Source organism: Magnolia sinica, chromosome 13 (genome assembly GCF_029962835.1).
Source record: "Magnolia sinica isolate HGM2019 chromosome 13, MsV1, whole genome shotgun sequence".
Classification (NCBI taxonomy): domain Eukaryota; kingdom Viridiplantae; phylum Streptophyta; class Magnoliopsida; order Magnoliales; family Magnoliaceae; genus Magnolia; species Magnolia sinica.
This window is the reverse complement of record NC_080585.1, coordinates 3,844,525-3,857,624: the sequence shown is the minus strand read 5'-3', so window position 1 is coordinate 3,857,624 and position 13,100 is coordinate 3,844,525. Positions and strand designations below refer to the sequence as shown.

Genomic DNA, 13,100 nt, shown 5'->3' with positions numbered 1-13,100 from the left:
AAAAGTAGTATGTAAAGACCAAGGGAACAGAATTCCCAGTAACATTCCATTCTTTTTAACCGTCAGTGTATTTCTGTACAAAAAAAAGGCCGTCCAAGGTCTAGTCATCGTGGGGCCCACCTCCTTAAGTGGGTCTTACACTGATCAACATTGCCCAAAAGAAAAATCGAATCGTGAGAGGGCGATCGGATGGCTAGGATAGCCGAGTATTTGCGACCGCGGCTAATTTCATGTATCTCTGTGGGGCCCACCGCAATGTCTGTCTGACATCCACTCCGTCCATCAGTTTCGCTAGCTCATCTAAGTACATGAGGTTAAAAACGGGACAGATCCAAAACTCAAGTTGACCACCCGACACGAAACAGTGGGGATGGTAATTGCCACCGTTGAAGCCTTCCTGGGGCCCACCTTGATATCCATATCCTATCCAAACCGTTTACAAGGTTACTCTCACCGAGGTGGACTGAAAGTCCAAATATCATCCCGATCCAAAACTTCTGTGGCCCCCAAGATGGTTTCAATGGTGGGCGTTCAATCCCCACTGTTTCCTATCGCATGGCCCACTTGAATTTCAGATCTGTCTCATTTTAGTTTCATGTTCTAACATGAGCCGGCGAAACTGATGGACGGAGTGGATGTCACACGGACATATCATCTTGGGCCCCTCAGAGCCTCCGCCCATTCCCTGAAATTTGCACCCATGTGCCCTATAAAGAGAAACGTTCACGGGTGGTATCCATCTGATGAATGGTCTGGATTTCTCAATTTACGCAGGTGTGCAACAATATCCCTCCTCTCTCTCTTTCTGTGGACAAAGCCGTACAATTTCTCCCAATCTCCCTCTTAGATAGTCGATTGCTTCGATAAATCTCTTCCGAAATGGTCGAGGAGGAGGCGAAGCGGAAGGCGATTTGAAATTCAACAGAGAAAGAGAGAGGTAAGGGGAACTCTTCCTCGAAATTCTCATCGATCATGTCTTCAATTTTCCTTTTCTCGCGATTTAGGGTTTTTCTTTTCCAGCGTTCGTTTATAGATCGTGGCTTTTTGTGGATTGATTGGGGATTACAAAAGATTGTTAGTGTTTCGTGTCGGTGGATTTCTTTGTAGGCAGATGCAATAGCGTTTTGTCGGAATCTGGGTAAATTTCCATTTGTTTTCCGTTTACCTCCCTTTCTTTACGAGGGATTAGCATCGACTGTCTAATTTCACACACGGATTTTTCTAATTTGATATTACTTAAACAGGTATGTAATTCATTTGAAACCAATAGGAATTAATTCTGCACTAATTGCATATTAGCTCGTATCAGGATGCATGGAAATTGAGTACAAACTCCGGAGTGTTCATTCATCAGGCCCCAGCATGAATGGGCCATGTCCCAAAACTTAGGCCGATCGGATGATTGATACTGTTTGATTGGAACATGACCCAAAAATAGACAGTGGGAACTTTTCTCCTCAAATTGAACGTAGCCTGATGGGTTTTGGGAGCCTATGAAAACTTTGTGAGAGCCATAGTTCATTAGACAGTGGTTGTGAATATCATCTGGATGGAAACAAATGTGATGATTGCCCGACCTCAGATCCATCTAAGAATGGTATTGTGTGCCATGAAGTTCATCTAGCAATTCGTCAACTACCAGAAGCGGGTACTTGTCCTTACTCATGCTTTGTTTAGTGCATGGTAATTGACACATAGATGCCATGTTCCATCTCTTGTATGAACCAATGAAGTGAGTGATGAAAAGGCTTATACTATGCTTCATCCCCCCAATGACCCAATCTCAATCTCTTTTTCTTTTTTAAACCGAGGATTCCTGTATGGATGCACATTTGGAGGAATACAGTGAGCATACGAGTATTAGGGCGCCCACCCCGGCCAACCCCCTTGGAAGAGCAAAGAGATCTTCATACTGTATTGACATCCCCTTTTAAATTAACTTGTTTGATATCCGACTGTTGTTTCCCTTCAATGGAGTACAACCACTCCACTACTCATAGGCCACCTTTGCGCATCAACCCTTTGAATCATGTGGGTGCTAACGACCTTGTATGACCCTAATGTATCCTCTGAAGGTGTATTCCCATCCTTGATGTTCGAATAGCGTCCTCAGCTCTGCAAAATCCCAAATGATTGGTCCCAAGATTTAATGTTGTGCACTGAGAACTGCATTGCAACCTCCTAGTGGTATAAAAAATGGGTGGTTCAGATTTGAAATTCCTGTAAAACAAGTTGTAAGTTAGCACACTCACCCTCTTCCGATATTCAGCCTTCGTTTGTTTTTTTATTAGTAATAATTTTTATTAAGAAAGCCGAAAAGACTAACAAATGAACAAAGAAAATCTACAACACCCAAAGACTCAAGAATCCCACTCCTTGATCAAAGTAAAAACTTTCCTAACGACTTCAATGAACGAACGTTGCAATTTCTGAAGCAGCTATTATTCCTCTCTCCCCAAAGAGAGACCGGCAAGCAGGGCTAGCCGCCATCTTGACCTACCTTTAGACCATGGCCCTCCTTCATGCCCCATGAGAAAGAGCCCTTTGATTGATTTTGGCGTAACCCACATGACCTTGAAAAGCAGAAAGGATGCCATTCCACACACACCCCTAGACTGGGGCCCTCCACCCTTTAAACCATCACCACAAAATGGCCCCCTTTTATAACCGGGCAGCCAATCCTTTTAGCCAGCACTGTTTCTAAGAAGTTGCGAGCCCCTTCTATCAGTCAAAACAAGCATTGTTATTGTTTGATGAACCTTTGTATGCACATGGTCTGGGCATGTCATTGCCCCAGCAATTGCATGCACTGATATGGTGGGAGTCTCTTCATCACTAGTCGGCAGTCCTCTGTTTCACTTTTTTTTTTTTTTTTTGAAAAGTCACATATTATATTAATAAACGAAGGAGAGTACAAAAAGAAAAGTAGGTTGCACTGGCAGTCCTCTGTTTCACTATCATTTTTTCATCATTTTTGCATGACCATCCAACCAGAATAGTTGTGTTGTATTTATGCTCGAGCCACACCTCTCATCACGATTATACAAAATCCCTTTGTACCGTTGTTTGAGTTGGCATCACCTTCTTGCTAGGAGGTGGAAGGTTCGGTTGTTCATTCATTGTTGTATCATTGTTTGTACAGCTAGGGAGAGGTCGTGACCATCGCTATTGTGCAGCTGTCTTTTCTTCCTCCAAGACAACAAAAACATAATCCCCAAAATAGGAAAATCTCTAAAAATATCCCACCTAAATATGCTTTAGGTGGCAATTATATGCACACTCACCAGTGTATATTTATTTAAAATTATTAACATTCCAGTTGGGCTGATTTTTGGGCCACTTGGCCATATGTGGTGCGGCTTGCATCGATGGGAGGCCTGTATCTGGGAACATATGCCATGCATTCACATGGTAGCTTGTGTTTTATTAGCATTCCTCTGAAAATGGAAGCATCTTATGTTGCCAAAGATGATTTTTGCAAATTTAGTCAAATATGTCCATACCAAGATTAAGATATCGTAGAAACTGCTGGAAATTTCTCCTGGCGCCCGACTTATGTATAATGAAATTCTATCATTCTCAACCTTTCGACTTCCATTATGTAAGTTGTCTTCTGAATCTTTTGCTAGACAGTTGTTAGATCCTGTGATGTCTATTGCTTTTGTCTTCTGGTTTCAGAATAGATGTTTTACAGGCTTGAATCAATAAGTTTATCTTTCGTAATATGCTTATAAGTTATAACATTTTATTTGACTATGATAATGCATGCATGTTAATCTTTTTCTGATTGAGAGCTTAAGCAATGCAGCAAGTTCCGCAATTGCAGCGATCAGCTTATGAGTAATTCCCTTACAAGGCATTAGTATTTGGAAAGCTGGTTTTCTGAACAGTTGAATTCAGAAGAGGGCACTAGGTGATACTGATCATCTACCCGGCTGTGAATAAGATATTTCATCAATGGAAAAAGGAGTTGGGTCTCGCCTCTTTGTTAATGATGGCTCATTTATGGAAAAGTTTAAGCGGCTTCAGCAAGAGAAGCAAGCAAAGGAGGCAGCAGTGGTAGAGTCTAAATCTGGCACTCTAAGTAATGCTACCGGTAGTAAGATGGCAATGGATTCTAAAAGGAATGATACCCAGAAGTCTATGCCATCTAGTTCAAATGGAAAACTTGCATTTAGCTTGAAACAGAAGTCAAAACTTGCAGTAGCCCCTGTTAAGTTAGGTGCTGACGAAGATGAAGATGAAGGGGATACAGGAAATGAGACCAGTGATGTACGAGCAAAACGGCAGAAATTGGGTCAACCCGATGCCTCCGAGCCATCTTCAAAACAAGGGGATGTTGGTAATTACTGCTTGTATACATATCCTTTAATTGGCTGGAATGGATTTGGACCATCTTTGATTAACTTTTATTTGTTTCTCTTTTCTATAACCTAAGGTTTGGCACCCACTGGTTGGTGCAACTGCTGATACAATGATCACGTGTTTTTCAGAATACAAAATGTTACACTATGGTTATATATAACCATGCATGTATATATGTATGCACGTATGCATCTATGCATGAAGGATGTCTCAAATGCAGTTAGGTGGACGATAGGGTTTTTGTCCAACTGACATTTAATTAGCAACATGTCAAGCGTGTACAACATCCAACCCATCGAAAGGATTTGCCTCACCATAAAGATCACCTAGCACAAAATCCAAGTCATTCACTCACCACGCGGGCCACATGTTAGAAAACAATGTACAGCCATGATCCTATCCACAGTACATGAATGGCGCTCCTGATCAGTTGATTGCCCTGATTGTTGCACTAGGTGATCTTCATGGCAGCCACAACCTTTTGCATGAGTTGATGTCATTAACACCTGATACATTCTGGGTTACACACTAGTTGGATGATGACTCTATTGTCCAACTAGTTACCTGCAGGACCTCATAGGTGCATGTGTGTGCATGTGCATGTTCTGTATACAGCGTTGCAGGCTTCAGTCTTTTTTCTGGCACTCAAATACAACCACTGGGACATACAAATACCTAATGATTTTCAAAAAGAAAAAGAAATATTGCATAAGTGAAGCACTAAAAATGATGAATGTTGATCCACTATGAAAACGGTACTGTGTCAGAGGATCCTCAGCATCTGAACTCCAACATTTTTTGTTATAATTACCTGTTTTAAGCCATTGATTGGATGATTTGCATCGTCTCATCAAACGGATTCTTTTAGCAACAGGTAATCTAAGGTTGGCATACAGGTAAAAGTCCATATCATCTGGCTTTCAGTGCGAGATCAGATGGATAGGATTCTCAGACCAGTAATTTTCTTTCACTGTGGGTTATGAAGAGTGTGTGGACCCAGCGGATGGTGCAGATTAGATCATAGGACCGTCTGTGTCCCAAAGCACCAGGATGGTGCAGATGGACTCTCTCATTCTCACCAGCCTTCATGCTAGTTCTCTCCACAGATGTATCTATTATCAAGCTCCATGCTAATTCTACTATCCTGATAGCTGATTTAGCCATGCAGTTGTTTGTCTCGAGCTTTACTACGAAAGTGTCATATTTGAAAATAGAGAACACAGCTCTGGAGAAGTACTGGATTTGGGCGATTTCCGTGTGCTTATTAAAATATTTTTAACATCAATCATCTTGTTTCAAGAACATATGCCCACTTGGAAATTTACTTTCTCTGGTCCCTGGAGTTTGTAAAGAATTTGTAGAGGGAGTTTTGTTTCCTCTATTCACAACTTATGAAATGATGTGGATGAAACATTCTCGAAGTTTCCTGTCTCATGAATGCAGCTTACATCTAAGTCTTTATCAGCCTTGGCGGAAAGAGATGTTGACTGAAAGAATTTGAAAATGTGGCACACCCTGCTGCAAAAGTAATTTGCATTCCTCTGTTCATGCTCCTGGTATTAATAAATTCTTTAAGTGACATGCAGCACCGTCTCCCCCGAATGATCCTGCAGTGAAGAAAGTTGCAGACAAATTAGCAAGTTTTGTGGCAAAAAATGGAAGACAGTTTGAGCATGTTACACGTCAAAAGAATCCTGGAGATACACCTTTTAAGTAGGTTCCCATTTAAATCAATAATTTCCATATAAGCACCAAGTTTCATGAATTTATTTATTTATTTAACATGTGTTATTCTTATGCCCTGGCCCTTGTCAACTTATGCTTTCCTGTCCACATATTAAGATATGCAGTGGACTTTTGTTCTCCCTTCCACTGTTAGATTTTATTATAATTTATCTTAATGAATATAAGATTGCCAATTGTAATGCTTAAAAGGGATTGCTCCTTGCATGTGGGAAAGTATCCCCTGACAATCAAGTTCTCAAGGCCCTTCAGTGTGGCAACAAACAAGGATGCATGTCTTAAGGAATTCTTTCAATTGGTGGCACAGAATATGGGAAGGAAATTAGGTTGGGAATTCACTGGCAGGACACATGCTTCTTAAGTAAGGATTGATTATGATGTGTTCTAATTCATCTCTACCCCCCTCAAAACACTCGTGAAGGATTAAAATATCGTCCAACACTGGTATGTGTCGTATCGTATGGTATATAGCGGTTTTGTCCAATAATTAATATGGCACCACAGCCGTACAACTAGGAAAGTCTGCATCCATGACCTGGAATTCATGGCCACTTTGACTGATTTCCCCTCCAAACTCTACATATATGACCCAAGTTCCCATTATGATGCAATAGATTCTCGCGGATATGCCTACACAACACTTTTCTCCATAATGAGTCTCTCTTAAGATCCTTACTCTCTTGCTCTCAAGCCTCTCTAGTCATTTTCTAATTCCTTTCTAGTTCATCTTCTGGAATTTTTCGATGAAAATTAGGCTGTTTGTGGCAATTGGGTGGAAACATACATATCTTTGACAAAGATTCCACCATCTAGAATCTGCATCAACTAACCTCAGTAATCGAACAATAGCCATTAGTTTTCACTAGGTGAGGTCTACCCTTGTCTTCTTTACATCCTAACCATGATGGATCTCACTTCAAGGCCCCTGATCATGATGGATCTCGTATCATGACCTCTGATCATGGTCGATCTTGCATCCTAACTCGTAAATCATTGTGGATCTTACATCCTACTCATGAACATGATAGATCTGCATATTAACCAGTAATTTTGTTAGATCCTGATCCTAACGTTGATCATGATTAGATCTTACGTCTTATTCATAGGTCTGTAGCCTTGATGTGCATATGTTTTGAACTTTTGAACTTTTTCAGCATAAAAATAAATAAAAATTGGAAATTGGTGTAATGGCCTGTATTGGCTGGTACATCCGGTAGGTATTGGCTTTGGTGGTCACCGATATGCTTCCCCAAAACTTGTTCTTAATCCTTGACTCATATGTAGTTGCAAGCCAATGGCAATGTGTTTCTGCAGATAAGCCCTTTTTACCCCTGTCGATCAGGATGGAGAACTTGATGGTGATGATGCTGTAAATATAGACTTTTGGCCCATTAACCACTGGCATTATGATATTCGAGAATATGCATGTTTGGAATATCCAAATTTCGTACTTTTGCTGGTATTCTGCAAGTACATGACAACAACATTGGCAGCTAGCCACTGGTGTACTCACAAGTGCAGCTGAAGTGTCAGTCTTTGCTTTGGTAGTGATGCAGGTTACATGGATCTCGCTTGAGGTTTCCCTAATGTACTACAATAGCATCAAGTGATTTTCAGGTGGTTTTCACCACCTTTGTCCATTAACCTTTTCCCACCTACTTGTAAGGTGACAGTGCCCATGCTGTGGGTGCCTCTTTTTCAATTGATAATCTAGGCAGGAAGGTACTCCCAGATGTAGCTTGGCGTATTTCTTTGACTGAGATCGTCAACATTTTTAGGACTCTGAATCATGTTTGAATTCTCATTTTCATGGTTGTATCATGGATCACTGGTCCATAGAGAGACATGGAGGGTTCCATTTATGGATCTTCCTTCCTCCCTAAGTTTGATTTTGTATTGAAGGGGCCTCCTCCTTCCTTTACTCTACATTATGTTAATGCCAACTTCCCTTGAAAGAACATGCTAGCATGTTTGCATCATCATCATCACCATCATCTATGCTTTAATCCCAACTAATTGGGGAAAAAAGGACTGCCTTTCTTTAATTATTGATTACTGCCTCTGAAAATTTTACTCCAGGAAATCCACAAAGCCTCACGCAGTTGCATTTTTATAGTTTTGATTGTTCGTTCTTGACCATAAACCAGCAGTCTAATTTTTAGTCAAAGGAAGCCTTCAAGAGTATGCCTCTTCAATTTTGATCCATTCCCAGCGTTTCAGCTTGTAAAGTGGCCATTCATGGATTTTGGTCCTGGCATTGTAGTTGCTTCCCGCTTAGTAGTTTGTATTTGTTGGTGTACTCTGCACGGGTTCAACCATACTGTTTATTTATTCTCTATATCACATGCTTTGCAGATTTCTGTTTGATGTCAATTGTGCTGATTACAAATACTATGAATATCGGCTCCTCGAAGAGGAAAAGATTTTTGCACAGAAAAGTGATTCTCAATCATCACATTCTGGTTCGTACACATTCTATGCCCCTTTTGATTCTCAAAATTTCAGTCATCTTTTTTAGTTAATTTGTATTTTTAACATTCTCTTCTTTTTTATTCAGCTGTTTTGAAGTAATCAATCGTTGTTTTTAAAAAATAAAATAAAAAATAAAATTTATTTATAAAGTTAAATGGGGTAATTGTATTTTTTCTCATTCAGCTGGTACAAGTAATTCATCCTCTAGAACGTCAATTGTTTCTCAAAGGAGTCCTGTTCAACAGCACTCTAATTATCAAATGCCAGCTTCGGCTTTGTATGAGGATAATGAGGACTCAAGGTCTTCCATGAATTCATTTCAAGCAGCATCAGAAGGAAGAGACCCCTCTCATGGTATGTATTTTGCACCTCTTGATATTCTTAAGATCTTTTTTTTTTTTTAAATTTATTTATTTATAAATTGAGGTGACTTTTTATAACTAGTTTCATACTTTCATCGAGGACCTCGTGCTTTTGCAATTTTAGTTGTCAATATAGCTAAGAAATGAAAATTGAATATTATGATTTGTGTGAACTTCTTGGGTTTCAAGGCTTCTTTTCCTTCAAATATCTGTTTCGGCAACAGGGTCTTAAGTTCCATGCAATTCTCAGCTTTTCGGGAGGACGTTAATATCCGATGGCCACTGTTATAATATCTATATGCTATGAAGGAAATCTTTCTGTTTTGGCAATCTTTTATTTATTGTTATGCCAGACCATCATTCAGTCTCCTGTGAGATCAACCTAGCCCAGTTTGGTATGTCATTTAGTTCCTTGTTGAACCTGGCCCAGGTGCTTGAGAACCAGTAGTTGATTGCATAGTAGCATTGAGGTTTCAAGTATCCAAGCATGTTCCAGTTCAAAGTTCTGAGGGAAGAACAGTATGGATGTACCCATTAGTTCATGGTGCTCATTTCCTAGGGAGGAAATCACGTTGCAAATCCTGTCAGTAGTAGGTTTCCTGGGACCTCATCTGGAGAGAGTTGGAGGATATTGTGATATCACAAATTCAATCCTTTGCTCTTCCAAATGGTCGCTATAATTGGAGATGTTTTGCCATCTATATGAATGGTTGTTTCTTTTATTTTTCTTTACCTGTCAAATTTTAGTAGGTTTTTTGCTACTTTTCGTTTATCCTTTTGTTCATTCTGCCGAATGGGTTTGTTCTCTTGCAAGTTATCCAAATCTGTTTTACTGAACTTTAACTGCAGTGGAGTTAAAAGAGGATAACCTCTCTTTGCTATTCACCATGTTATACGGAAAAACTTCCTGGTGCACCAGAAGGATTGTTGGACGATGATGCAACCCTCTATATCAAATATCAATCTCAAGTTTTAAGGAATAAAGTGAATTTCAGGCTAAACTTACCTCATACAGAATGGAACCTTATTTATTTTCTTCTTATAGGTGAATCAAATGGGCCTTCAGCTGCAGATCCTATAGCAATGATGGAATTTTACATGAAAAGAGCAGCACAAGAAGAGCGGCGGAGAGCGCCTAAACAGTCAAAAGATGAAATGCCGCCGCCTGCGTCTCTTCAAGGTCTGCATTTCCTCTGCATCTTTTCCAAGTTTCATTTCAAGTATAGGGAATAGGTAAAGGAGAGCAAAAGCTTAAGGATTTCTCTTCTGGTTGTGTGTCCTTGCAGCTCCAGTAAAAAAGGGCCATCATATGGGTGATTATATACCCCAAGAGGAGCTTGAGAAGTTCTTGTCTGCCTGCAATGATGCAGCTGCCCAGAAAGCTGCTAGAGAGGCTGCAGAGAAGGCTAAAATTCAAGCTGACAACGTCGGGCATAAGCTTCTGTCCAAAATGGGTTGGAAAGAAGGTAGTTTCTATTGTTATTTTCCTTTGTTGTTGTAAATTCCGCACTGAAGTAGACCTGTCAGAAATCTCATATATCTTCAGTGGTAGACATTGCTCAGAAGCTCCCTCAGGATGCCTGAAATTTCTTAAGTGACAAAATACCTCTGCAACATGGTTGAAACTGTGATTTTCTAAAGTGCAGAAGTGTCTCTTTTTCAGCGTAATGCAAACCGATACCCTGGCATTCTTATTTAATGCTGAAATGCCAAGTATGCCACAAGGCGTTAATACTTGGTTGTGTAATGTGTAATGGGGTGTAGACATACCCAGACAGTCGCAGATATACATGCATGCATGCATGTGTGTACATGTGCATAATCAGCCCATAAATAGTGTTGAATTTCACAGCATCTTATCATCATAGCATAAAAAGAAGAATCTGTATTTGTGATTGTCCCCTTCGGACGGGAGGTGAAGCTTATGTCCATTGCTAAGTGAAGCCTGTCTAGAGAAAAGATATTAATCTGGGGCAAACATCCTTAACAGAATTACATCTATCTTTCACAGGTGAGGGTCTTGGCAGTTCCAGGAGTGGTCGTGCAGATCCAGTTATGGCGGGGAATGTAAAACTGGACAATTTAGGGGTCGGGGCAGAACAACCCGGTGAAGTTACCCCTGAAGATGACATCTACGAGCAGTATAAGAAACGGATGATGCTTGGTTACCGGTACAGGCCAAACCCTCTGGTTAGTATCCTGTTCTTACTTCTTTCATCTTTCTCTATACTATTATGTATAATGATTAACGACAGACATTGTGTATGCATTTTTCACCAATCTGACCACAGTTGTACATGTGTTGACTGTTGAGTGAGGCCCACCCAAACAGATCCATGCCTGAAGCATTTGGTGCCCCACTAATCTCCAATGTCTGATTGTACATGGTGTTGAGTGAGCGCCACCCCCACACCCCCCCCCAAAAAAAAAAAAAGAAAAAAAACTGGTCCATGGCTGAAGCATTTGGTGCCCCATTAATCTCCACCGTGCGATCGAATGTGCAGAGGCCCAATTCTCAATCTGTGGCGTGCACGTCTCTAGTGTTTTTTTTTTTATAAACTTTTCTAATGTCTTGTCATCTGATATCATTCATGTATGGATTAATCTAATGCAACTTCCACTTCTCCCTTCTGCAGAATAATCCGAGGAAAGCCTATTATTGAGGAACCTGGCTCCTCTTCTCTTTATTCAAGATTGCATTTTCCAATTGGAGTTTGTTAATCTGTAAAAGATTATCGTAGAGAAGGAAAAGAAAAAAGGTTGGTATGGAAACTGACTAGTTCTCCTCTGTTGCACTCAATCCGTTTGCAGAAAGTAGGAAATGGTGATGCATTAACATTTGGATGTTGTTTTAACGTGTGGATATTTGCTGTAAATCTTGCTGGGCTTGCTGTTATTTTTCAGCTGAGTAGATTTTGTGTGATTGCCACAGTTCATGCATGTCCATCCAGATCATCCAACTTGTGTGACCCACTGTTCGATGCAAGTAATAGGTTGAAAAATGACACTAATTGGATAGTCTTAATTGTTTAATCGGTAGTGATCAAATAGATGGTTGGAAATAAAATGGTCACTTGTCCAAATGCAACAGATGGTTCAGAGATGTGCTGCCTTCGGGCTTTGCTCCATCTGCAATGAGTCCCAGAATCTGGATGACCCGGGCGAAGCAGATGTATACAGTTGAGGATTTTCTTTAATGCCCAGTGATGCCCAAGTCTTCATATCCTGCCGCCATCTGAACACCGGCAAATGCCACCTTCAAAAGTTTATTTAAGTGCATTTGGGACTGGGAGATGTTCTTGCTTGCTGAAGAAGGGTAGCACATCCAGGGTTTTGAAATAATGTGGGCCCGCATGACAGATCCCATGTGGAACCTGCAACCCACATAAGAGGGCACACGTATCAGAAATTTAGGCCATCCATTAGTGCGACACAGAAAGACCATATACCAGAAACAACAGCAGTACACTTTTTTTTTTAAAGGATAAGAGCAGTACACTCGTCAAGTGAGCCACACTTGGAATTGGATTTTGGGCTGTTGGCCTTCTTCTTTCTTCCCCCAACTGCCCTTTTCTTATCATAGGAGTTTGAACTGCCTGATCCCTGGACCAGCATTATTTGTGGTCCATGGCTCGTTCAGCTAACCCTTCCTGATGAATGGCCCCGATCTCTGACATGCGTGTCGATTGATGGAATGATAATTTCAAGCCTTGTAACGTCGGGGCCCACACACACATCTAATGGAAGGAATGTCCCAGTGCACAATCTTTTCTGGGCAGTATGGAATTTTGAGGTGTACCTCATAATTAGCGTTTTGAAGTTGGATAACTGCAAATGTGATCTCATGATATTGTAGTCCAATATCGGATGAAAGGCAGGATTGAGAAGTATTCTTGGCCTTTTTTGTATTTAACGAATTTCAAGGTGTACTGTTCAATGCAGTCTTTTCTGAAAAATTTCATCCTCTATTTTTTTTTTTTTAATTAATTAATTTGGACGTCGGACGGCCTATCAGATGTCATTTTGCACTTCATGAGCCTATACTTTCCATTGGGGGTGTTTGGATTGGATTGGACGGGAATCCATGTCCTGCAATTATATCTCCACTTCCCTTCAAATCCAACGTTCGGATCCCTTGAGAAATTTAAAAAGCTGGAT

The 13,100-nt window shown here is 40.5% G+C and overlaps 1 protein-coding gene across 2 annotated transcripts; it reads left to right on the top strand.

The window, feature by feature from the left end:
* The first annotated feature begins 786 nt into the window (after positions 1-786).
* On the top strand, positions 787-11,845 carry LOC131222477 (SURP and G-patch domain-containing protein 1-like protein). Of its 2 annotated transcripts, none has more exons than XM_058217546.1 (9): positions 787-937; positions 3,801-4,342; positions 5,952-6,078; positions 8,464-8,570; positions 8,764-8,934; positions 9,988-10,122; positions 10,229-10,408; positions 10,954-11,132; positions 11,579-11,845. In XM_058217546.1, the coding sequence occupies exons 2-9, from the start codon at positions 3,958-3,960 to the stop codon at positions 11,603-11,605; spliced, it is 1,311 nt and encodes a 436-aa protein (XP_058073529.1). In that variant the 5' UTR covers positions 787-937; positions 3,801-3,957; the 3' UTR covers positions 11,606-11,845. The 2 variants fall into 2 exon arrangements, with proteins under 2 accessions (XP_058073529.1, XP_058073530.1); XM_058217547.1 differs by having other exon boundaries at positions 788-937; positions 3,809-4,342.
* The last annotated feature ends 1,255 nt before the right edge of the window (positions 11,846-13,100 follow it).

Excerpts from the sequence above, each read along its gene's own strand:
- LOC131222477 (XM_058217546.1), top strand. The coding sequence starts at position 3,958 with ATGGAAAAAGGAGTTGGGTCTCGCCTCTTTGTTAATGATGGCTCATTT. Across the intron at positions 10,123-10,228 it reads GCCGCCTGCGTCTCTTCAAG|CTCCAGTAAAAAAGGGCCAT; the intron begins GTCTGCATTTCC and ends GTGTCCTTGCAG. Across the intron at positions 11,133-11,578 it reads GGTACAGGCCAAACCCTCTG|AATAATCCGAGGAAAGCCTA; the intron begins GTTAGTATCCTG and ends TCCCTTCTGCAG.